Source organism: Salarias fasciatus, chromosome 13, assembly GCF_902148845.1.
Source record: "Salarias fasciatus chromosome 13, fSalaFa1.1, whole genome shotgun sequence".
NCBI classification, from domain to species: Eukaryota; Metazoa; Chordata; class Actinopteri; order Blenniiformes; family Blenniidae; genus Salarias; species Salarias fasciatus.
In genome coordinates, this window is record NC_043757.1 from 2,111,651 (window position 1) to 2,137,372 (window position 25,722).

The following is a 25,722-nucleotide window of genomic DNA, read 5'->3' on the forward strand; positions in this document are numbered from 1 at the left end:
CTGCGCCTTCGGGTCGGGGATAGGTGCCTCACTGTTGTCTCGGCTTACGGGCCGAACAGCAGTGCAGAGTACCCGGCCTTCTTGGAGTCCCTGGGAGGGGTGCTGGATAGTGCTCCGACTGGGGATTCCATTGTTCTACTGGGGGACTTCAACGCCCACGTGGGCAGCGACAGTGAGACCTGGAAGGGGGTGATTGGATCGCACGGCCTCCCCAATCTGAACCCGAGTGGTGTTCTGTTATTGGACTTCTGTGCTAGTCACAGTTTGTCCATAACGACACCATGTTCGAGCACAGGGGTGTCCATAAGTGCACTTCGCACCAGGACACCCTAGGTCGGAGGTCGATGATCGACTTTGTTGTCGTGTCATCTGACCTCCGGCCGCGTGTTTTGGACACTCGGGTGAAGAGAGGGGCAGAGCTGTCGACCGATCACCACCTGGTGGTGAGTTGGATTCGCTGGCGGAGGAGGAAACCGGACAGACTTGGCAGACCCAAACGTGTTGTGAGGGTCTGCTGGGAACGTCTGGTGGAACCCTCTGTCAGCAGGGTTTTCAACTCCCACCTCTGGGAGAGCTTCTCTCATGTCCCGAGGGAGGCTGGGGACATTGAGTCCGAGTGGACCATGTTCTCCACCTCCATTGTCGAAGCAGCTGCTCGGAGCTGTGGTCGTAAGGTCTCCGGTGCCTGTCGTGGCGGCAACCCCCGAACCCGGTGGTGGACACCGGAAGTAAGGGCTGCCGTCAAGCTGAAGAAGGAGTCCTATCGAGCCTTGCTGGCTCATGGGACTCCCGAAGCAGCTGACGGGTACCGGCAGGCCAAGCGAACTGCAGCCCGAGCAGTTGTGGAGGCAAAAACTCGGGTCTGGGAGGAGTTCGGGGAGGCCATGGAGGAGGACTATCAGTCGGCCTCGAAGAAATTCTGGCAAACCGTCCGGCGCCTCAGGAGGGGAAAGCAGGTCTCCGCCAACACTGTTTACAGTGGAGGTGGGGAGCTGCTGACCTCAACTGGGGATATTGTTGGACGGTGGAAGGAATACTTTGTGGACCTCCTCAATCCCGTCGCCACGTCTTCCATGGAGGAAGCAGAGGCTGAGGTCTCAGAGGTGGACTCGTCCATCACCCAAGCTGAAGTCACTGAGGTGGTTGGCAAGCTCGGTGGCAAGGCACCGGGGGTGGACGAGATTCGGCCTGAGTACCTTAAGTCTCTGGATGTGCAGGGACTGTCTTGGTTGACACGTCTCTGCAACATCGCGTGGCTGTCGGGGACGGTGCCTCTGGATTGGCAGACCGGGGTGGTGGTCCCCCTGTTTAAAAAGGGGGACCGGAGGGTGTGCTCCAACTATAGGGGGATTACACTCCTCAGCCTCCCCGGGAAAGTCTATTCCAGGGTACTGGAGAGGAGGATCCAACCGATAGTCGAACCTCGGATCCAGGAGGAACAATGCGGTTTTCGTCCTGGTCGTGGAACAGTGGACCAGCTCTATACCCTCCATAGGGTGCTCGAGGGTTCGTGGGAGTTTGCCCAACCAGTCCACATGTGTTTTGTGGATTTGGAGAAGGCGTTCGACCGTGTCCCTCGTGGCGTCTTGTGGGGGGTGCTCCGGGAATACGGAGTCCGGGGCCCCTTGCTAAGGGCCGTCCGGTCTTTGTATGACCGGAGTAGGAGTCTGGTCCGCACTGCCAGCAGTAAGTCGGACCTGTTCCTGGTGCACGTTGGACTCCAGCAGGGCTGCCCTTTGTCACCGGTTCTGTTCATAATCTTCATGGACAGAATTTCTAGGTGCAGCCAGGGGCCGGAGGGGGTCCGGTTCAGGAACCACAGGATTTCATCTCTGCTTTTTGCAGATGATGTTGTCCTGTTGGCTTTATCGAACCCGGACCTACAGCATGCACTGGGGCGGTTCGCAGCCGAGTGTGAAGCGGCAGGGATGAGGATCAGCACCTCCAAATCCGAGGCCATGGTCCTCGACCGGAGGAAGGTGGCTTGCCCCCTCCAGGTTGGTGGAGAGACCCTAGCCCAAGTGGAGGAGTTCAAGTATCTTGGGGTCTTGTTCACGAGTGGGGGACGGATGGAGCGTGAGATTGACAGGCGGATCGGTGCAGCAGCTGCAGTGATGCAGTCGTTGTATCGGTCCGTCGTGGTGAAGAAGGAGCTGAGCCGAAAGGCGAAGCTCTCGATTTACCGGTCAATCTACGTTCCCACCCTCACCTATGGTCATGAGCTTTGGGTCATGACCGAAAGGACAAGATCCCGGATACAAGCGGCCGAAATGAGCTTCCTCCGTAGGGTGGCTGGGCGCTCCCTTAGAGATAGGGTGAGGAGCTCAGTCACCAGGGAGGAGCTCAGAGGAGAGCCGCTACTCCTCCACATCGAGAGGAACCAGCTGAGGTGGCTCGGACATCTGTTTAGGATGCCTCCTGGACGCCTCCCTAGGGAGGTGTTCCGGGCATGTCCCACTGGGAGGAGACCCCGGGGAAGACCCAGGACACGCTGGAGAGACTATGTCTCTCGGCTGGCCTGGGAACGCCTTGGGATCCTCCCAGAGGAGCTGGAGGAAGTGTCTGGGGACAGGGAAGTCTGGGCATCCCTGCTGAGACTGCTGCCCCTGCGACCCGGCCCCGGAAAAGCGGTAGAAAATGGATGGATGGATGGAGAAACTGATCCGAGACAATCTGGAAAATTCTGATTGTTATTAAATGATTTTGAAGGGTGTTTCACCTGCTCCGCTCAGACACAATATTCAGATGATTGTTGATCATATCAGACCAAACATCGTGAAGGAAAGTAACAATATATTGATGATCTGGACAAAAATGAAGAGACAAAAAACCTCACCGCGTCACGAGTTCCCATTCTGAGTTCAGTTCACAGCTCAGAGAAGGACTGGATCTCGCTGGACTGAAGCAAATATGAAACTGCAGAAAAATGCAAACGTGGTTTGACGAGCTGCACAGTCGGTGGAGGAACGCCAGCCGGTTGCCATGGAAACGTGATGCTGAGGCTAATGGGAACAGATTCCCCTGAAGGTGTCTTCATGCTCCAGGTGAAGGACGAAAATGCTTCCGACCCGTCACCGTCGTCCGGGGTGAACTTCCTCCTCCTCGGGTCCACTAACGGCTCAGCCTCCATCGCATTTCTTCACCTCAATACCAAGGGGGCGTGGCTTCCCAGTGAGGGGGCGTGGTCTTCTTCTGGGAGTAGGAAATGTCCTGACTGAAATGGAGTTTCTCCTGTTCTTCTTCTTGTTGGACTGTGGAGAGGATGAACTCGTGAATTCACGGGGCTCTAGAACAGCACCAGGTGGTACTCCACCCAACGCAACACGCTTTTTTCCTGCTGCTGTTTCTCTTTTAAATAAGTCATTCTGTCTCATTATTGAACAGACGCCTGTTCTGATTTACTCCACTTTCCCTTTCAAGAGGTTTTCATGTCAGCATTTCAACATCCTCATGCTGGATTTGCAGCTCTGCTTGTTTTACCCTTTTCAAGGGCACGAACCACGAGTACAAATGATTTACACAAAGACAGACTGGATAAAGACTCACACACACACTGACTCACACTCCGTCTGTAAATCCTGCAGCCTCGGGGAGCGACGAGCCGAGAAGTGCAGGCGGAGCTCAGATCGGTTTGTTGGGATTAGAAGGCGACGGAGCAGATTATCTGCAGTCGCTCCTGATGAGACGCATCCACAAAGAGAAGGGAGACACATGAAAGAGGGAGGATCAGCGTTTTCAAGCCTCCACTCAAGACTCAAGATTTTGAAATATTGACAGACATCGAGCAGAAACAGTTTATCGTTCACATCAGCAGTAAGATAAGAATCAGACGTATCGTCACGAAACGTTTAAATCTCCTAAAATACGGCAGCTCTGACCTTTAGCTGGCGTGCAGCTCATCTGGAGCCAGAAAAGATTCAGTGAGAGAGCATGTCTTTTTAATGACTGCAATCTTTTCGTTGTTACTGCTGAAGATGCTTTTCATTGTTTAACATGCTGCTCTAAAGGATTCAGATGAAGTCAGGAGTCTGGAGGACGGAGAGTCTCTGGGAGAACCAGAGGAGGGAGCGTTCAGATCTGGAGGATCTCTGGGTTTGTTTCGGCACCGGGGGCGTGAACTCTGAGAGCAGCTGGAGAGCCAGAGTTCATCACAGTTCAGGAGCGCTGGAGGAGTCACGACGGCACTGAGTGCACGGTCTGCTGGAGAACCATGAGAACGGTTAAAGAACCATGATTGTCACTACGGCCTGAGTCGAGCAGCTTTATCTTTGTTGGACCTGTTTTGTTACCAGGGGTACACTTTTTTTGGATTACCAAGGAGGAGAACCGGAGGCAGGGAGTTCATATGAGAACCATGAGATTCAGCCTCATTCAAGTCGAGCAGTTCCAGCTCTTTGAGAGTACGAGGGATTGAAAGAAAGAACCGCCTCATTTTCAGGGTTCCGTTCCAGTTGTATCCACGTGTGAGTGAGCGCAGCTGAAAGAACCCAGAACCCAGAACCCAGAACCCAGGCCGTTTCGAGTTCTCCGCTCCACACGGTGGCTTGAGCTGAAGAGCAGCGTCTGGCTCCAACTCAACGCGTCGCCTCGGCTGTTTTGTCCGTTTCTGTATTGGAAAATAGATTTGCAGCCTGAGTCAGACTCCACTCGGATAAATGAAGCTCTAATTCACTCTCTGGCTTTGTCAACGTTCCCACTAATTGTCACTGACTGCAGCTCTGGGAGGACAAAATGCTGCACGGTTTCTTCTGCTTTTACAGTTCAGACGCTAGAGCAGGAGAGATTTACGGACTTTAACATTCACAAAAATCTGCCGATGCACGAATTCTCCAGATCATTTCACTTCAACAGGAAAACTCTCACTTTAAAACCTCTGCCAGTGGAGGAAGTGGGAGAATCTTTAGCATTAACTAAATGTTTTCAGCCTTCAAGACCAACGAGACATTTATACTGTTGTATTCATGAAGCGGCGTTAACCTCTTCCGCTGTTTCAGCTTTGCTAGCAGTTAAAAATGTGTGAAATGGTCACGTAGCTAAAGATCAGTTAGCTAAAATGAACTGGAGGGAGAGCGCCAGCCCGCTGGTTTGATTAAGCTCTTGCCCGAATTAAATCATTGTCTCAGTACTTTTTTTTAATTGTAATTAATTCCAGCAGGAGATCGAAAAAAAGACTTTACGAGAGCGTCCAGGTCGAGACGATCAGCGCGGCCATTAAAAGAGCTGGCAGCACAAAACCTTTTATAGAGAGTCATGAAATATTTAAAGCAGTCGACAGTATCCTCAACCAGGCTCCGACGTGAGGAGCGAAACGAGCGCCACGAGTTGAAAACCTCCAGAGGAGAGAGACCGACCGATCCGGCGAGGTGTGGGAGGGGCTTCAGGAGGACGGTCAGTACGTTCACCGAACACCAGCGTCACGCAGAAGCAAACACAGCGACAGCTTGGCGAGACGAGCGGCCATGTTGAGACGGTTAATGAACGAACTGCTCAAAACCCGTCAGTCGCTTTACTTCAGGTTCCACGAGGCGAGCCTGGCGTCAGTTAGCTGTTAGCTTAGCCACCAGCGAACTAGCTGGCTGGGTTTGAATGATCCGTTCCGACTTGAACATCATTCAGTGGAACATGATCTCCACTCCTGGGACGGTGGAGCAGAGGTTAAGCCGCCGTGTCAGCTGGTCACCCAGTAGCACGAGCAACCAGAGCTGACGGCCCGACGCCGGCAAAACCACGCCGATGTCTGTAACCGGGCCCTCCATCCATTCCACTGTTTCAGCCGGATGTGTGGAATCCCCCGGAGGCAGACTGAAGTACTTCTCCTCCCAAAACATCTGCCTGCAGCCGAAGGCGCTGTGAGGGACGGAGGGGACCGAGGGGCGCTCGGATCGGGTCGCTGTGTTTGTTTCAGCTGACGCTCGGTCACGTCTCCGGGGGGAAAGGCAGAGCTCGACCCGATGTGCTGAGAAATCACACGTGAAGATATTCAATGCCTCATTTCATCCGACAACATGAAGAAGAGAAGCAGAAGGAATCAGCTGCTGCTCGCTCTCTGACCGCGACCTCGAAGTCCCACTGCTGCTCTGCTCGCCACGTCGTCTCTTCAGTTCTAAAAATCATTCAATTCAAACTGTGAACGTCTCACATTTTTTCAGAATAAAAGCTCCTTCACTTGAACATGTCTGTGATGATCTGAACTATGATGGTGACCAAACTAACATCCAGACTATAGAGCATCTTCCTTCTCGAACATCCAGATGATGGAGTGTCTTCACAGTGCAGACAGCTCTGCTCATACGATTAAACATGCATGTGCAGATTATTTCTATGAGAAACACTGATGGAGATCATTAAAATGTTCAAAAAGTAAAGAGTCTCTTCTGAAAGTGTGTTTTTTTTTAATGTGCAGTTTCAGCTTGTTGTTGCTCACAGACAGAAATAATCTAGCTGAAATGTAGCAGAAGAACAGAGAATTCAGGTCCAGATGGTTCAGTCTGAAGACGTTTGGCTGCTCTGAATGAGCTGGCAGTGTGTGTGTGTGTGTGTGTGTGTGTGAGATAAATCATTATTCCACCTCCCCTTTCTTTATATAAAAAACGGTTTCTAGGTGAAACATGTGTGGGTGTGTGCAGCCATTATTAAGAGCTGAACTCACTCCGTTTATTGATAAAGTAACAGAGTGTGTGTGTGTGTGTGTAAAATTCAATCCTGTAAAGCTGTCTCTTACACACACATTTTATTATTGAGAGACTGTGGCTGTGTGTTGTTTTATGTCTTAACAAGTGTGTGTTCTAGTTTTAGTGTGTCACTGTTGGCAGGCCTGCATGTGTGTCACTATGTGTTTTTTCCGGATCTGTGCATGTGTGTGTGTGTGCGTGTGCGTGCTCTGTTTAGTGTGTAAGACTGTTTCTCGCATGAATGCATCTGTGTGTTTGTCCACCTTCCTGTGTGTGTGCTGGACATCAGTTTATTATTCATCAGAGGGAAATTATTCAAATCAGACTGGCTCTCATGTGGATGGTGGAAAATTTAAGCTCCGCCCCCTCAGCTGGCTGGTGAACATGTTGATCAAATCTGGAATCTGCCACGCCCCCCTCTGCTTTGAAGAGTTTCTACTAAAAATACACGATCGATAAGGTTAAATTTGGACAAATTATACGTCAAATGAATCCAAACATTCCGAACTGTAAATTACAAGTAACCATAGCAAGTGATAATGCTCCAGGTGGAGTATTTCTGCATTTTAAAATCAAAAAGAAAGGTAAAAAACACAAGTTGGAATGTTTCTGTTTCCAATCGATATTTGTCGTCGATATTATTCAGACGAAACGTTTGTTCTAAATTAGGAATTCGACTTAACAGCTCAGCCAGATTCAAACTCACATAAAACAGTCTGGCTTTATTTGCACAGAGAACTGGTCTACAAGAGGTCCCAAAACCAGCCCAGAACCAGTTCCAAATGAAAAACCAGTTCCCAGCAGAACCTGGTTTAGACCTTTTGGACCTCCTGTGACAGATCCAGACCACAACAGACCAGGACCCAGGAGGAGCTCAAAAGACCTACTAAACCCTGTGATCCATGTTGTCAGAATAAAAGCTCAGAGACAGAGAAAGATCCTGACCCCGCTGCAGCCACTCCTTACCAGGAACTCTGGTCCCCACGGTGGTCCTCAGTCCTGCAGGTCCTGGTTTCTTCTGGTGGTCCTCAGCCTTCCTAGACCCGAGTCTCTCTGACTGTCCTCAGTCCTCCTGGTGGCCCTCCTGGTCCTAAGTCCTACTGGTGGTTCTCAGTGGTCCTGGGTAATTCAGGTCCTCAGAGACCGCCTGGAGGACTTCCGTTCTCTGGGTGGTTTTCAGTAGTTCTGGTGATCTTGACGGTCCTCAGTCCTCCTGGTCCTCAAGGTGATTCTCATTCTTCCAGGTGGTTCTCCATGTGGACCCGAGTCTTCCAGGTGGTCTTCAGTACTTTCAGTTATTAACATCAATAAAACTTTAACAAGTTCCTCAGTTAAAGGAAACTGAAAAATAAAATCTAAAATTTAAAAACATTTTATTTACACAAAAATGATAAAAACTTCTACAATTTAAAACGCTAAACAGTTTTTCTTCTACATTTCCAGACAATACAGCTTGTTCTCCATAAAACTGAACTGAATAACCTTAAATCTCTCCTCTTTTCAGATTCTCGTTCGGTTTATGGAAGAATGTAAAAAAAAAAGAAAGGAAAAGGTCAAACAAAAATAAAAACTAAAGATAAAATAGCGAATAAAAAGGGGTTTTAACTGGAAATTTAAAGAAAACAAACCAACATGAAAAACAAAATGTTTTATTGAACAAAAGAAAAAGAAGAAAAGCCAAACATGGGTTTGGAGCCAGATGTCCCATTAGCATGCTGTTAGCATGAAGCTAACGAGGTCACATGCCGTCTGAGTTAAAGTGCAGCAGGAGTGTAGAAAGACCAGAGAAAAAACCCACAAAGACCAGAAAATCTAATTACAACATATAAAAACCAGGATCAAGTCTGTGCTGTGGAATTTAAAGAGACAGAATCCCACTTTGATCCAGGTGATCAGTGAACATTAAGAGATTACAGTGACGCTGGTCGCCATCTGGTGGCACCAAGTGGAATTACAATATAATGCCGTCATCGATGTTTAAGACATAAATGTTTTGAACTAAAACACACACTACGTTTTTAACTAAAATCTTTTCTTCATGATGTCAGGAGATGACATTAGCTTAGCATCGGGAGCTAACTCTGTGGGGGAGCTTGACCTGCACGAGCAGCCGGGCGAGCAGCGTCGTTTCAGACGGTGAAGACGAGACGGGCTTCATTTGGCCGTCCGGGAGCGAAGGCGCCGCTTGATGATCTGATGGTCGCTCTCCTTCTCCTCCGGCTCCCTGCTGATAATCTGAGACAAGACCCGGAGCATCAGACCGCGGCCTCCAGCAGCCTCCAGCAGCCAATCAGAGTGCAGAGCAATTCTGCTGCAGAACTTAAAGTCAATGACTGATGAGATTTTAGGCGAAACAACTGCAGTTCACTTTTTAGCCCAGTTAAAAACTAAACTGCAAAGTATCTAGCAACTAACTTTCCTGGAAAGAGAAATACTTTACTCATCCCCTGCAGAGGTCACAGAGCTTTCACAGAGTAGCTCTACAATCTGGATGTTGGAGGAGGAAGATGCTCTAAATCTGGATGCGGGTCCTGCAGGCCTTTGTAAAGCAGAGCTGAGGAGGAAAACTCACAGGGTGGGAGGGCATCTCCATGGGGGAGGAGATCTCAGGCTTGTACAGCCTCCTTCTGCCCTTCTTCACTCTGAGACTGAGGGAGGAAGAGGAGGAGGAAGAGGCTGTGGCGTCTGGATCTCCTCGGCCGCTCACCAGACTCATCATCTTCTTCGCTGGAGACAGAAGACACGAAGACGAGATGAAGGACAGAAGCCTCATTTCAAACATGTGAGTCATCAGAGAGCATCCTGCTGAGGATGGACCAGATGCTACATGCTAAACAGTTCAGGGCTCACGCACCAGTGATGCTACATGCTAAGAGTCACAGCGCGACCTCTGACCGAAGCGCCGGGCAGATTTCCTTCTGTCTGCGGCGGTTTTACAGACACTGAGCAAACGGGGCGGACGGAACGGACGGGACGTCTGTCCCGGCGGTGGATTAACGCAACCGCAGCATCTGATGGCGAAGAGCGCGGCTGAGACGCGGCTCCGGCCGTCGGGTGTGTTTCTGTTGGAACCGGACGGAGAACGCGGCGCCTCGACCTGAGAGAGGGTGTTGAGTCCAGAACACGGAACAGGACGTTCCTCCGCCGACGGCCTGATCGGCTCAGACGCCACCGAGCGGGTCAGCGGCCGCAGGGCGCCCGGGTCTGCGGGTTGTCACGCTCCGGCTGGCGGCCCGGCGATGACCTGTTGTGAGGCCGGCGCCGGACTGCCCCGCTGTGGGAATCGAACACTGACCTTTGGAGCTGAGCAGAGTCGGGGAGCTCTGCAGGAAGTCTCCGATCTTCTGCAGCGTTCCTTCTTTTCTGGTGCTCTGGGACTCCGACTGACGGAACACAGACTGAGTCAGAGTGTGTGTGTGTGTGTGTCGTCCTTGGTGTGCACACACACCTGTGTGTCTCATCCTCTGTGTGTATCTTCCTCAGTGTGTGTGAATGTATGTGTGTGTCACCTCCTCCTCCTCGTGTGTGTCTGTCTCTCTCCTCTGTGTGTCATACTCGGTGTGCACGCACGAGTGCATGAGCGTGTGAGTGTATGTGTGTCTCTCCATTCCTTTGTGTGTCTCGTCATTCCACTGTGTGTGTGCGTGTGTGTGTGTGTGTCACCTCCTCCTTGTGCGGCGTCAGCTTGCTTCTGTTGTTCTTTCTGTTCTCAGCCTCCACGTCGTCCTGTGAGCACAGAAACAGAACAGATGAAACCCTGAAGACGACCTGAAGATGATGAAGATGACGAAGAGTGAAGCATGAATGAACTCCAGAGGACGATGATGATGATGGACGGCTCTTCATCACGGCGAGCGCTCTGCAGCAGCGCCCCAAAACAAAGGTTTCATCCCGTTGGAGGAGAAAAAGCAGCTGTGTGTGTGTGTGTGTGTGTGTGTGTGTGTGTGTGTGTGTGTGTGTGTGTGTGTGTGTGTGTGTGTGTGTGTGTGTGTCTCTCCGTGCTGCGTTCACTGACATAATGGCGGATGAGTGCTTGGAGCTCTGACAGCTGTAATTAAATGAAGCTGTTCGGAGTGTTTTCCTTCTGCCGCTTCTCACTGAAATCATTCACACGTTCATCTCCTCTCCATCCTGCAGGAGCAGACAGCGAAAAGCTTTCAGCCTCGTGTCGCAGAAAGAGGCGTCGGGTCACGCTCCTGGACTTACACCGTGTCGGTCTAAAGGTGTCTGGGCTTGATTCACACTGATAATCCCACATCACTGAGGGACGATCAGATTCATTCCACAAATGGTTTTTACCAAAAGGTTTGACAACGAGGACTGTCGACTCATCGTGTGTTTGTTTTTCCAACAGTCTGATCATTGGTTAATTTTGTGATTAATGCCCCCATGTCTGAAATACTGTCACTTTGAACTCTTAGAACAAAAATATATTTTCCAAAATGCATATTACACATGATGAAAAAACAAATTTACATCACACCAACCAAATTATTATTTATAGACAACAACGCTGCTGTCACTCACTATACTAACAGGAGGAAGATGCTCTATCATCTGGATGTTCACTGAGAAGTGTTAAGTAAGTCCGAGTTGAAAATGTTCATGTTTTTGAGAGAAATGTGTTTATTTCTTTATTTCCAACGCTGCCGGCCAGGCGGATCACTCAGTCGGTAGAGCAGCTCGAGAAACTTCCCGCCTGTAAGCTGGAAATAAAACAGGTGGAGGAGACGGAGTTGATCGGCTGCGTCGGTTCACTGCGGCTGATCTGTGGGCTTCTCCTGTGTGACTCACAGAGTGGGCCCGGCGCCGCCACCCGCCGCCGAAAACCAGGTCAGAACGCGCCGAGTCATCAGTGAGTCAGATCGTTAAAATAATCCGAGGATGGAGGAAAGGTGGGGGGGAGAGGAGGGGGGGGGGGGGGGGTAGCTTTCTGAAGAAGCGAAGAGACACGGACGAGTCGTGATAACGGATGACGATAAACTGGTTCGGAGTGTGTGGAGAAAGCCAAGGAGATGAAATGTGTGTGAGAGACGCGGAGATAAGAGTGGCAGCGTGTGGAGAAAGTAAACGAGACGGCGAGGAAAAGGAGAGAGAAAGTGGAGACTTTAAAGAGGCTGAGATCAGCTCCAAGAAATTACAAAAAAACAACAACACTCAACTGTAAATGTAATAAAAAAAAAATCTGCCAAGAGGGAAAAGCAGCATTTCCAGTTTGCGGGTGTTTCCTGCTCAGCTGCGACGTGGGTTCCCAGTATTTTGAGACAGTTTGTATAAAACCTCAAACCCACCGACAGCTCAGCTGCTCATCCCACAAATGCAGGGAACTGATGGAGTTAAAGGAGAAAAGAAGGAGACCTTCCATCGGTACAGTAGAGAAATCCTCCCAGCGCTCCAGAAGTGACGCCACATCAGTGCACCCGCCAAAACATCCGACTCGACGGCTCAGCTCCACGCGACTGGAGCGCTCCGAGTGTGAAACAGATCGATAATGTGGTCCTGGACTCCCTGAATAATTCAGTTCCCTGTGAGAAACAGACGCTGTAGGAAAGGTAACCACCAGCTGTTCACAAGAGAAGAAAAACTCCACTTTCAGTTTCAGCGTTTCCCCTTCAACCCCCAGCGGGCGCGGCTCAAACCGTCCAGGCGCCAGGCTGTTCAAAAAATCAAATATTCTCTGGAACCTGTTGTGATTTTTCTATCATGAGAAGAAGAACCACGGCAATAAACGCCAAAAACGATGACGTCAGCATGAGAACGCTAACGCTAACACAAGGTCACCACGAGAGCGCCAACGCTACAACACAAGGTCACCACGAGAGCGCTAACGCTACAACACAAGGTCACCACGAGAGCGCCAACGCTACAACACAAGGTCACCACGAGAGCGCTAACGCTACAACACAAGGTCACCACGAGAGCGCCAACGCTACAACACAAGGTCACCACGAGAGCGCCAACGCTACAACACAAGGTCACCACGAGAGCGCTAACGCTACAACACAAGGTCACCACGAGAGCGCCAACGCTACAACACAAGGTCACCACGAGAGCGCTAACGCTACAACACAAGGTCACCACGAGAGTGCTAATGCTAACCCAAGGTCACCACGAGAGTGCTAACGCTAACCCAAGGTCACCACAACAGATATTAATGTTGGAATTATTCACCCATTTACCAGTTTTTTTGTTTGGTTTTGCAAACTGCAAATCGACAAGTCATTTCATCTCACATCTATGAAACTGCCAAGTCCAAAATATCAGAACCACAACTAGACTAACTTCTTTTGGGACTGATGCAGATATCAACGCCGATATATTGTGTATTACCTCATTTTCAAAATGTGTTTTCTGAAGTGGAAATGCAGAAACGACAGCTTTTAATACAAAATGTGGTTTCAAGACTCTCCGGAATGCTTTCAACATACTAACTGCACAAACTCATTTATTTGACATGACAGCTCTTCTGCTGTGAATCATCCTGATCATTTGACTCCAAATCAGGATCATCATGGGAGGCGTTTGTTTCTGCAGGTGATTGCTGATGGAGTAGCATCATGTGATGTGTGAAAGGTCTTCAGGCTTCACACCAATGCTGGCAGCATTTAAAATGAAATGAAAATGAGGACTGAATGCTCCAACAAGCAGAGTGAGCGCGAACATCCTCCTGGACGAGCGGCCCGTCTGCGGCTGTTGGCAGGAGAGCGGAGCTGTGGGGGAGCGGAGGGCGGCCATGACGCCACATGAGGCAGACTCTGCTCATCCAGGACCGAGCGCTGGCCTCCGGCCACTCAGGAAGCCGGAGGCCAGCAGCACGACGGCTCGGCGCCTTTCCCCACACAGCAGCAAACTTTCCTCGTTAGCGGCTCTGAAATGGGAGAGCAGGTTTGGCTGCGGCCCAACGGCTTTCAGGTAGCTCGTCAAAAACCGCCGGAACAGCCGACTGCTCGTCCTCGTGCTCGGCAGGAGTCTCTCCCCGCATCCAAGTGCTTCCTAACGCCACTCTCTACCACCTTTACGGTGAAATGACCAGTTTCCTGACGTGACCGGAGGAACGGGTGATTCTGATTGATCAGGTTTTCAACCTTTAGCAGCAAAACAAACATTTGTGAGACGAAGGGCCGTTTTACACCGGTTGCGTTCTGGATCCGGATTGGATGCGCAGCGGAAAATTACGTCACGCAGCAGGAGCGACAAGCATAGATATATGACCATAGACATGCTTATGCTACTAGCATTAGCCCCCACTGTAATAAACGGCTGTGTTTCCACTGGATCTGAGCAGACCCGGAGCTCTGCACTGGGCCTTTGCCATCCCCAACAGATAAACATGTTGCAGAGTGCAAAGGGGAACTTTGATTTTGGAGAACCAAGATCTGGTCAGCTTTATGAGTGGAAATACAGCCATTTATTACAATGGGGACTCATGCTAGCAGCGATGCTTGAAGCTCCTGCTGCATGACGTAATTGTCTGCTGCGCATCAGTTCCAGATCCGTAATGTAACTAGTGGAAAATGGGCCTCAGTTCATCAAATCTGCTGCTAAAAAATGCTTCATCTTCAAAATGTGGACCGACAACTCACTTTTATCAAATATACAAACTATCTTAAGCCAAATTCATAAAGATTCAGAAATACAAATTGGCACAGCTGAGATTTTATTGCATTTTGTTTGAGGCTATTTCAGTAATTTTGTTAGATTTCACCATTTTAGCTCATGCAGCTGCTTCACATGAGCTAAAATGATCTTTTCTGTGTAAACTTTCCGTTTTTGCGTCATCGAGTTTCAGGCCTGAAACGGCCCGGTTCCCTCGTCTGAGTGGGATGAAAGAGGAGTGACGAGAACGGCGGGATGAAGCTACGGTGTGAGGTGAGCGATGGAGATGAGACGGTGAGATGAGGAGCGGTGGGCCGATGGAGACAGGAAATCAAAGAGGTACCTCGAGTTTTGGTCGTCGTTTACTCCTCCTGAAAATGTGACACTTGAAACAAAAACACAAAAATGTGGTTAAAAACGAGATTGTGACAGTTTTTAAGAGCTTTCAGGGACTTTGAGTCATGATGAAACTGAGTTCTGCCGCTAGAACCAAATACGTAATAAGACCGCTTACAAGTGAAAAGGCAAAACTTTTGTTGTTTTTCGGGCGTCTTTTCACACGACAACGAAGCTCAGGACCACTGAAAACATGAGTTTTTGAAATCTGCTCAAAATGTGGAACTTTCTGCAACGCACCAACTCCGTTTACTCATGAACGGGGAGAAACAGCTTTCTGAAAATGCTCTGTGTCCGTGCAGACGGTGAGGCCGCCGCTGGCATTACTTTAAAAGGGTTCACACCACCTGGGACCACTAGATGTCACCATCTGACAGCAGAGAGCTGCTACAGCTTAACAGGAAAACCTCCGTCACTGCGGGACTCAACTGGCACATTACCTCAAAGGAAAAAAAAAAAAGCAAAACGTTCTCATCACGCGTTAATAACACGTTAATAACGTGTTAACGCACTGCTTCCTTAACGCCGACAAATATTTTCATCAGGCGTCACCCCCCGCTGTGCTCCAGCTGAGCATCAAAAAAGCACACAGCTGCAGCGCTTTCTATGGCAATCTTGGTAAAGACTTGGTATTTTAAGCTTTTAAGTTATTATAAATCATATTTGATGAATTGTAAAATTATTTTTGTAAAATTATGCTTTTTGCAAAATTCTTGCAAAAACAAAAAAAAAAAAAACAAACAAAAAAAACAAAAAAACCCGAGGTTCCTGTCCCCGGCTGGGGGCAGGATGATCATTACAGAGTACTTTTGAATCTATTATTGTATTATGCGCATAATACATACATAATCGTGATTAATGGCAGAAAAAATGTGATTAATCACGATTAAGAAATTTAATCGTTGCCCAGCACTAAAATAAAATAAGTACCTGATTTGAAGGAGCTATATCATGCAAAATCCACTTTTTTTTAAGGTTTTAAGCATGCCACAAAGTTGATTTCCCTGTAAAACCACCCCCAAAATTTAATAATAATAATAATGCATTGGTTTTATATAGCGCTTTTCAGGACACTAAAAAAACGCTTCACATTGCATTATTCATTCTCACCATACTGGGTGGTGGTAAGCTACTGCTGTAGCCACAGCTGCCCTGGGGCAGACTGACGGAAGCGAGGCTGCTAGTCTGCGCCATCGGCCCCTCCGACCACCACCAACCATTCACTCTCACAACTTTCATACTAGGCAAGGTGGGTGAAGTGTCTTGCCCAAGGACACAACGCCAGTTTCACGCCTGCGGGAGCGGGGATCGAACTGCCAACCTTCCGGTTATAAGACGACCTGCTCTACCAACTGAGCTACTGCCTTCATCCACCATGTCTGAGTAATCTCTTTCAGTCTGCTGCTCTCTACAGCAGCCCCTCCCTTCGGGTAGAAAACAGCTCGTTTGAAACTCTTCAAACCTAAGTACATCACAGAAGTTGAACTCCTCCCACCACTCTTCTCCCACCCCACCCCTGTGCAAACAACATGCTCACTGTCCTCTGACCAGCAGCAGCTGATTCGCATTTTCCACTGCATCCCCCCCCCCCTTTTTGTATCTCCGATTACGGAGATAAACTTTAACCATCGTCTGAAAGCAACAATCAAGCAGGAGCAAGAGTCTGAAGGGTCTGCACTTGGTGAGTTTCTAACAGGAAAAGAGGTTTTCGCGTGTCTTTGTGTGTAGAGAAGCTAAAGCTAAAGAGCTAAAGCTAGCCCTTAGAGACGTTAACTCATGACATGTTTGTTTTGAAGCTCCGATTGGTTGAAGTTCGCTGTCAGTCAAAGTCCACAGGGGGAGAGGCGGGATTTTCAGTGAAACAGAGCGTTTTCTCTTCAGAATTAGCCCCCGAAAATATTTTATTTCACACAAAATGACTTTTCCTTAGCACCAAAAAGAAACTATTACCATGTTAATGCCAATAATGGAGTTTGGACTAGCTAAAAAAGCAGGATACAAGTCCTTTAAAATGGCCTCTTTAGCCGACTTTTGTCCTCGACTCATGCGGTGAATGGGGGTGGAGGCTGTTGAGTGGATTTGACGTGTACGATGTAGTGAACAGGACGAGTTGAGAATGAAAGAAAGCTTCTCCACCTCACAATCTCATCCTGCAAAAAAAAAAAAAAAAAAAAAAAAAAAAAAAAAAAAAAAAAGTCCCAAAAAACAAAAGTGACAGCAGAGCCTGTTTGAAAGAGGGGAGCGAGCCGGTGAGACGCCGGGAAGACTGCAGAGTGAGAGGAACAAAAACTGCTTGATGGTGCAGGAAGGTTTGGGGCCGCCGATGGAAAAAAGAAAAGGCTCCGATGACAATAAAGCCAGTGTGAGCCGTTAAAAACAATCATGTCTGTGCTCTGAGAGCTTTAAAGTCTGCTCTTCTTCTGGAGCTGCAACACGTTTCTGCCACATTCGTTATATTTCTCCAAAAAACACCATTTCAAGAGGAGAGCGCTGCAGTCGGGTTTGTATACAGAACCACATGTTTCTGCTCCCAGACGCACCTGACAACACTTTACATGATAATCAGTGGAGGAGGAGCAGCGAGGAGGTAAACAGGCAGAGAGGGAGCGATGCAGAGCGGCGAACACATCAGGAAGTCACCCGCTGTCACAGCAGGACCGGAGAGAAGAAAACTTCTTTCTCGCTTGATGAGAACATTCTAGATTTATTATCCTGCAGCTACCCACTCATCCCAATGGTTGATGACCTTTCAGGCGCGCCAAGGTCACCCGTCTGCGTTGGAGCGCCTGGACTGTAAGACGAGTGTTGTTTCTGGCGTTTTCAGGCTCCCAGTCGGGAATCACTGAGTCAGAACTAAACGCCACAAACTACAGGCTGAGGTCCATTTCAGCTTCACAACAAAACTTCATTTCACGCCTTATTTTTTCCTCTGTCGCCTCGTTCTCTCCGTCTCACCCGAGCCGAGGGGCTAAAGAGCAAAACTGAGTCAGATGGACGGTTTGTTTTCAGTCGAATGACCTAAAAAATGACAATCTATCGCTGAGCAGATCGAGAGCGGCGCTCTGCCAGGCTCGTCAGGGCGGGGGTCCTGCTGGGGAACCTGCGGCCGGTTAGTCAGAGAAACCAGTCAACATCTGCTTCAACCAGGGGTGTCAAACATAAGGTCTGGGAGCCAAAACCAGGACGCAAAAGGCTCCAATCCAGCCCAAAAATCACTGAGCAAATGGGAATTCTTTTAAAAAAGCAAATGTCTCAAGAGTAGAGGACAAAACTCAACACTGAGATCTGAAGGCCAGCTGGACAGAAGGTTTCACTAAAACTGGCTTTAAATAGAGACTGGAGACAATTCCATTACTTTTTTTTGCTTCACTCTCGATGGTCAGAACCTCCAGAACCTCCAGGACAGAATAGTTTTAAACGGGCGCTGTGCAGGGCAGCTCCACGCTCAATGCTAACCTCCAGAGGACTGCAGCTGCATTTTAAATCTAACATGAAGGTTGTGATTAAAGGCTGGAAGCCACACTGTCACGTTCCTGTGAGTTCTCTTCTTCTTCTTTTTTTTTTTTTTGTTAACAGTAGTTGACCAGACTTCATTAAAATTCTTGTTCAGTGGACGGAGAAATTAGTTTCCAGGAAGCTCAAAGTGTTTTCCTGAATATATCTCGCCCTGCTGGGCTGTCGGGTGTTTAACGGGTGAATCTGACATCCACAAGTCTCAAGTATTTACATGAAACCTCCAGAGCCGAGGCTCCGGCTCATTTATCACCGCGTTCACTTATTTATGAGACTGTTTGCTGGTTAAAATCCTTCATTAGTGCCTCTGTTAGAAATCTATTTTCACACAAGCTGATGCTTGAACTAATTAAGCTGCACATTAATTTTAAACACTGCAGACTGGAAGTGAAGAATCCAGGTGGAAATAACTTCATCCTGGCAATTAAAAACACATATTGGGATTTTATTACTTCCCTTTGAGCTTCCAGAGTAGAAAATGAAGTCCGTTTCTTCAGGAATGCTGAATAACGTAGTCAGCATGAGGTGCAGGCACAGAGAATACACTTCAAACATGAACAATGGCAGTCGAGTCGCTGCGTTTCCCCCCGTTTCCATGGAGACGCTGTGTTTTGCTTGAAAACATTGTCCTGTTAGCGGGAAGCCAAATCACCGATTCTGAATGGTTTTTAAGAGACGTCTCGTGGGAGAAAGAGTTCCTGGTTGATAGTTTAGCTGTAATCTACAGTCAGAAGGGAACGAGCGCTGAGCTTCAAGTGTCCGCAGCTTTTCTAGAGGTAGCAACAGCAGAACAGGAGGACGCTGCTAAAGAAGTTAGCCTCGCAGCTGGTGTTGACAAAACCGCTTTGTATTTAAATGTCCTTATTCAACATTAAGAATGAAGATTTGAAGCCATTTGTTCCAAACTTCCACCTGTGAAAGATGCAGGACCGTTTCTTTTGTCACTAATTATTTAGCTGGATTGCTTTTCTGTGGCGGTTCACGCCTTCTTGAGGCGTAAACGGGGTTGGACGGGGTCGCGGCGAAGAGATGATTGCTTTGGGGGTCCTGCCGACTCCCTGTGGCGGATGTGAGAAAACCTCTGATCTCGGCTTGTTGTGCAGAGTCGGCAGAAACGGTGAGAGTGGCCCTGTCTCATTACGCCGAGTCTCTTAATTCACTGCTAATCTCACGAATGTCTTTTAAGGAGGCTTTAAAACAGATCCGGGGATTACGAGTAAATGTCACACGTGTTTTTCTTTGGCCATTAAAAGGCGGTTAGCTGGTCGGGCTCTGGCGGCATGTGGAGTCTGCGACGCGCCGAAGAGCTGCAGCGGGACCGGTGATCTCAGCCTGGCTGAGTCTTAATCCACTGCAGCGGGGTTGTCGTCTCGGCTGCATGTTTTTAGAGTATATTTAGACTTTATTTCCACGTATTAGTTCCTCCTGTGGGTTTGTGTTGTGATCAGGGCTGACACTGTGGTGGGAGAACAGTGATTGAACTGGAATGGCTGGATTACTGTGTGTGTGTGTGTGTGTGTGTGTGTGTGTGTGTGTGTGTGTGTGTGTGTGTGTGTGTGTGTGTGTGTGTTGCTGAACTATTAAACTAAACGTTGACTAAGAGTCTTTGTGTTTTCATCCCTCAATCACTGCTTTCAATCAGTCGGATGAGGAGTAAAACACAAATCCAGGCCGGGTTCATGTTGGGCGGGTCGGGTCGCTTCCTTCGAGAGCTTCAACACAGAACCGCTTCAACAGAGCGAGGATTCAGAGATCTGAAACTTCAAGAAACAAAACATGTTCCTGGCACGAGAAGAAAGAAAATCCATTAACAACAAAAAAAAAAAACCCTAATCAGGGTCTTTAACCTCAGAGCTCAACCGTTCGCATTTTCAGAAAGTTGCGTTTCCGGAGTTGCATTTTTCTGACGTGCACTATTTTCGACAGCTTCAGATCTGCGACGACAACTCCTGCATTCGGCACCGTTAGCATGCTAGCATCTGTCAGTGACTCGTCTGCAGCCAACAGCAAGTGAACATTTATCACCGCATGAACACGCAAAGGGACTGAAACCTGGACGGAACTGAAGTCGCCACCGCCAGCTTCAGCCATGGACTTGAGGACGTGTGTGAAGCTGAGTGTTTCAGTGCTGAACGATATCACACTGTGCGAGCTCATCTTTCATCTTCGATTAAAAAAAAAAAAAACTCGCTGAAACAGCGTTTTACTTCTGGCATCCTCCCAAAAACCTGCCCCAAACTTTTTGTTCCCATTAATCACTGCATCTCATGTATCCTGACTTCACTGCTCCGGGACACGTGTGTGTGTGTGTGTGTGTGTGTGTGTGTGTGTGTGTGTGTGTGTGTGTGTGTGGTAATGCATACATCTTCATTCCAGCAGGTGTGAGTTAATGGATGTGTACATTAAATGCCGGCTGCGCTGCTCCTGTTTCCTCCTCCTCCGTCTCTTTGTTCCTCACCAAAAAAACCCTCCCGTTTCATCTCTGCCTCCTGACTTCCCCTCTCTTCCTCCTCTTCCTCCTCCTCCTCCTCTTTCCAGACTCTTCTGTTCGTGCTGCTTTCATCTGCCCCGGCTTCACTTGTCTCTCTGGGTCCGATGCTCCTGGTCACTTCGCTCCTCTGTCCCTGGCAGTGAGCTTCCTCCTCGTCCTCGCCCTCTGACGGGGGTCGCTCACATGGAGTCGTGGGCTTTTCACGCCTCACACCGCCTCCTGCTTCCTGGTACGACGACATGAGCTCCACTCCGCTGCTCTTTCAGATGAAACTGGGTCAGTGCCTCGGCTTCGGAGGGAATTTTGGTCGGAGGAGGAGCACGAGGAGATAACTAAAAAATAAAGAATCATGACTACACAAGTAAATTGGGGATTTTTTTTTCAAGTGTCTCTGGAAACATTCGGTCCCCTCAGATCGCCTGTGGACCCCTTCTTGATGAGGACCGTGTGGAGGAAGCCCTGGCTCTGCTCTCATATAGATAAGACGGCCTCTTAGAGCACAACTTTTGGAAATGGTTTTCAAGAGCGTAAAACTTTCTACCTAAAACCCGGAGTCCTGCACAAAACCGGCTGCGGCAGAAAACCGCTTGAAGCCTCGTTTCCATGACAACACTGCAAGTGAAAATACAATGTTTTAGCATGTTTGGTTCGCAGAAGTTTCATGGTTAACAGGCCAATTATCGAAACGCTGAAAACCACGCAGGGAGCATGTCAGGCCACTAGTGGGTGCCGTTGTGTGTTTTTATCATGAAATATCACCCACAATGCTGCAGAGAACAATGCGCTATAAACATTTACAATTCGAGAACGCCGACATTCGCATAGACAGACCAGCAAGCTGGACTGTTATTACAGAATCAACTCCTGGACTGGAACCAGGAACGGGAGGATCTGGACAGGGAGTCACGACACTCCGGAGGAAAACATTATTGTTACTGTCCGTCTACTGAGCATGTGCAGAACGAGTATCTCCTGCAGCTGTGGTGTGCAGGCGCATGAGCATCGCTTCAGTCTGAAAGCAGCCTGAGATCCAGCGCTCTTCAACGGATCCACCTTGGGAGCCGTTCTAAAACCGTGGCATGTTTGGTGGCTCCGAGCGCCACCGTCATGTGAACGGGGGACACCAAAACACAAAGAAAGCTGTCTTTTCACAGGAAAAGGTTGACGTGCGATCGATTGAAACTGATCTTCTGGTTCTCTCTCTCTCTCTCTCTCTCTCTCTCACAGCCACTGGAAAAGTGCAACGGTCCACCAAGGCGTTCCAGCCGACAGACTGATGCTGGATCCTCCAGCGGTGTGATGGTCAGCCACGTCACGGTGCCTCAGAGCAGAACTCAGAACCGTCCACAGCACCGTGCACTCAGCCTGCTTCACACCGTTTACTCCACCGTCGTCTGCATATGTGAAGATAATTCACTTCAGAGAGATGGCGCTTCTTCACACCTCCCTCCGTGATCTCTGGCGCCCCTCAAAGACCTCGTTTTGTAAAAGCTGAGCACTTGGATGTTCTGGAGCGGCTCCTTTCAGTCAGCCCGAACAGATCTCATCCCCGCTGTGAATTCTTGGTGTTTTATTTAAACCTACTTTTAGAAAGAAAAAAGAAAAAGGGGAGGGAAAGTGCTCGTGTTCATAAATGTTGACTGAAGATCCGGCTGAGTGAAAGAAATTATGTAACGAGACGTCGGTTTGGATCTGCCGAGGAGCCTCGTGCGTCTCTTTCTGAGGGCTTTTCATTACATCCAGCGCTCCGAGCCCAGCTCGGCCCCGTCAGCACATCGGCAGTCATTAGTGGGATTACTTTCTCCCTCCGCCTGGATAAAACCTCCCACCGCTGGTACCAGAGGAGGAGAGGCGTCTGCTAACAGTGAGACAAGGAGTCGTTACGAGAACCAGGCCTCATCTTTTACAGCTAACGAGCTCGTGTCGGCTCGTGTCGGGCATTAAAGGCCCATCCTCTCTGTCCTCTGCATCCTCACGTTTATCAGTGGTTCCCAATCTGAGGTCCAGGACTTCTTTGACAGACGTGACAGATCCAACGGGACGGGTCCGCCTGCTCCCAGACGGCCCAAGGCAGACTTTAACATGTGATAAGAGACTCGGAGGACGGGTGTCAAACATTCGACTCTGACGGTTCATTTCTTCAGGATCCAGCTTCGTTCTGCAGGGAGCAAAGGGCCTCCGACTTGTGCTTCAAAGGCTTCAAGCTACCCATAATGCATTTGACACAATAAGCCCACTTGTTTTTTTGTTTGTGTAGCGACCAGTGAGAGATTCATCTGAAACGGACTCGTCTTCAATTCGGAGAACTCTGGGGTTCAACATTCTGCCCAAAGACGCGTCGACACGTTCAGGTGGACTGGACGGAGCCCGGCCGTACCCGACAGGGACGAAGCAGAGGTGTGGGTCCAGCTGATCGGCGCCGGCTCGCCCCCGGGCCGTTCCTCCGCCTCGCACAAGTTTTGAGTCCAACTTTTAAAAAAGCCAGAGTGGGGACGCTCTCACCCTCTTCACAACATGATTGGCCCCCTCCAGCGGAGGTAAGAGGCCAATCAATACGGCCCGTCCAGCCTCCCGGGGAGGTCATCTCAAACCGAGCGCCGCTTCCACGGAAAGGAGCATTTACAGCACAGAGCGCCGCCGTGACACTCCCCATCGCTCCCGCTCCTCATTAAACACACGTTGCTTGTGTACTTGTTTCTGGAGTTGACTCATCGGCTGTGCGAACGGCTTCATCTTTTATTCAGCGAGGTCCCTTTTCCTGTGCAGTGTCGGAAATCTGCATAAAGACGGCGATAATTACAGGACTGCCGACACAGACGCCGACGTCACGGCGCTGCGTAATGTGGAGCACTTCGACGAGCGAACCGCAGCTGCTTGGTGGATTTCCAGGCTTCATTCTCACATTTACAGGACGGCCAGAACACAACTCAAGACATTCCGTCTTTGTTTTCATTTTCATAATATTATCAATCTCAGGAGAGGTGAACAGAAAGACTGTGAAGCTTGATCTTTGTTCCAACCTTCTAAATGAGAGGCGTTTTACTTCAGCCCAATTTCATCTTAAGGTGGCTGGTGTAGTGTGTGTGTGTGTGTGTGTGTGTGTGTAAAGTGTGTGTCCTGAGGAGCAGCAGAATGAGTTTGAGCCTCTGACAGCAGAACATCGATGTGACAGATGAACTGTGTTTGACCCCTGAGAGGAGGGCACTGTGGGGGTGTGTGAGCGAGCGTGTGTGTGTGTGTGTGTGTGTGTTTATACACGGTTTGCTCAGACTGCACTCAAGTAAAAACATTCTGATTTCACATTCCAGAGCAAAAACTAATCAAGTCCCCCTTTACTAGAGTATCTTTTCATAACGGCGAGATCAGGATGTTATGGTGAGTCTCACGGCGTTGCTGTAACGGTCATTCTCTCAGTCGAGTCGTGGTTTTATTGTGGTGTTGATACGTTTTGCTCAGACGGTCACAGCCCCTCCGACCTGCCCGGAGAACAGAGAGCTGGGGCTGGAACCGACGTTTCCGACGAGAGCCGGAGAAAACTTTGAGGGTGTTTCTATTTTCTGCGGCAGAAGCGCCGGATTTACCGCCGCCGCTCGTTCAGTCCCTGAAGTGAAGCAGAGGAGGGAAAAGCTTCACGGTGGCATTTCTCTCCACAATCATCAGTGGAAATAACAGGAGGGTTATTTTTAGGTATCAGGGGAGAGGCGCTGCAGAGGAACGTGGCGTACGGGGGGGCGGGGGGGTGTACGGAGGGGGGGCATGTCTCCACGAGGGGTATAATTACCTCAGAGCTTACTCAGCCCTTTGTTTACTAATGATGGGCTTTCCATTAGCCGTGTTTGCAGAGGAAATGACTTCCTACCTTCTCCATCTCGCCGCTCTTCCTCTTGCGCCCGGACCGTGTGATCTTGACGGTGACGGCGTCCCGCTGGCCCTGCCGCCGCAGCGCCATGCGGTTGGGCTGCAGCGGGCTGAAGGAGATCTCCAGCTCGGGCTGGGGGAAGCGCCTGGCCCGGCCGTTCTCCGTGGAGATCTCCGAGGACTCCAGGACGGACGGACAGCCGGAGGAGCCCTGGGGGACGAGACGGGCGGGCAGAGGTGAGCGGGGGGCGGAGGGACACGGAGACCTCCGGGGACGTCAGCGGCACCGAACCAACGAGTCCAGACCGGAAGGCTCTGCTCCGTCGGGTTTGTTTCAGGTTAAAGGACGGACCGATGTCTTCTCAGACGGTCATCAGTGCTGCAGAAAGAGACTCTGAAGGTCCAGGAGGACAGGAGGACAAGGGGACTGAAGGGCCAGACAACAAGACAACAGAAAGACATGGCGATAAGACGACTGAGGGACAGAGGGACAGGAGAACCTGAACACAAGAAAACCAATGGACCGGAGGACAGGAGGACAAGGGGACCAAAGGACAACAGGAGGACCAAAGGACAGGACAACCAGACGACAGGATGGCTGAAAGATAGGACAGCTGGACGAGACCGACAACTGGACAACTGAAGGACAGGGAGACGACCAGACGACCGCTCCCAACATGCACCTCTCCAAAGAGTCGTGTTTGACAAAGAAACAAAAGCTGCAGAGTGTGTGTGTGTGTGTGTGTGTATTTTCTGAAGACGTAAATTGTAATATTTTAGGCTGAAACATGCTGACGCCTGAAGAGGAAGAGGAGGAGGAGGAGGAGGAGGAGGAAGGGGAACTGGAGGTGTTGATTTGTTGGGCTGAAGTGTGAATCGGTTTGGATTCTCCGCTGGGCTCAGATCAGAGCACCTGACCAGGAGACGAGAGGTTGGTTTGTTTTTCTGCTCGTTTTCGGCTCAGAAACAGTGAAAACTGCAGTGTGGCGACGAGACGCGCAGTTCGGGATTCTTAGAGGTGAATCAAAATTCTAACAATGAACACAATCAAATGTCTGATGCACGACTCACATCCAAACTACAGTACAGGAGCATGAAGGCTCTTCAATATGACCTGATTTCAGTGATTTCTGACAGATTTTCAAGGTCAGCCCTGTCCTGCAGTCCAGACTGAGAGACTGACAGCTGAATGTCCTG

General features: G+C 49.4%; 1 protein-coding gene across 1 annotated transcript in view; it reads right to left on the bottom strand.

Moving 5' to 3' along the window:
- Positions 1-8,371: 8,371 nt before the first annotated feature.
- The window catches only part of kif20ba (kinesin family member 20Ba), a 30,797-nt gene continuing 13,446 nt past the window's right edge, over positions 8,372-25,722 (bottom strand). Inside the window, exons 28-33 of the mRNA XM_030106276.1 lie at positions 24,527-24,736; positions 14,611-14,652; positions 10,335-10,397; positions 9,967-10,054; positions 9,244-9,398; positions 8,372-8,906 (exon numbers count right to left, since the gene is read on the bottom strand). Coding sequence (XP_029962136.1) covers positions 8,826-8,906; positions 9,244-9,398; positions 9,967-10,054; positions 10,335-10,397; positions 14,611-14,652; positions 24,527-24,736 — 639 coding nt within the window. The 3' untranslated portion in view covers positions 8,372-8,825. The remainder of the gene's footprint in view (positions 8,907-9,243; positions 9,399-9,966; positions 10,055-10,334; positions 10,398-14,610; positions 14,653-24,526; positions 24,737-25,722) is intronic.